The 278-nt window shown below is 71.6% G+C and overlaps 1 protein-coding gene across 1 annotated transcript in view; it reads left to right on the top strand.

The window, feature by feature from the left end:
* Positions 1-8: 8 nt before the first annotated feature.
* TRIM14 (tripartite motif containing 14) overlaps positions 9-278 on the top strand; it is a gene marked incomplete at its 5' end in the record, with an annotated part of 13002 nt that continues 12732 nt past the window's right edge. Inside the window, 2 exon segments of the mRNA XM_010287084.1 lie at positions 9-95; positions 97-129. Of these exon segments, the coding sequence (XP_010285386.1) occupies positions 9-95; positions 97-129 (120 nt within the window).

The following is a 278-nucleotide window of genomic DNA, read 5'->3' as shown; positions in this document are numbered from 1 at the left end:
ACGCGGGGCGAGAGCTGGAGCTGTTCTGGGAGGACTGCGGGCGCTGCGTCTGCGCCCTCTGCCCGGCCCTGGGCCCGCACCACGGACACCGTGCTTTCCTCCTTGCCCCACGCCGTCCGGCACAAGCAGGTGAGCGCCGCGGACGGGCACTGGGCGATGTCTCTGGGGAATGCCCGGCCCTGCCTGGCCTGTGCCTCTCGCAAAGCCTTGCGTGTCCTGGGCAGCCGAGCCTTGCGGCGGGGGCTTTTTCTGAGATATCAGCTCCCGCGCGGGGGGCG

The sequence above is a fragment of the Phaethon lepturus genome, unplaced genomic scaffold (assembly GCF_000687285.1).
Source record: "Phaethon lepturus isolate BGI_N335 unplaced genomic scaffold, ASM68728v1 scaffold43345, whole genome shotgun sequence".
Classification (NCBI taxonomy): domain Eukaryota; kingdom Metazoa; phylum Chordata; class Aves; order Phaethontiformes; family Phaethontidae; genus Phaethon; species Phaethon lepturus.
This window is presented reverse-complemented; position numbering and strand designations above follow the sequence as displayed.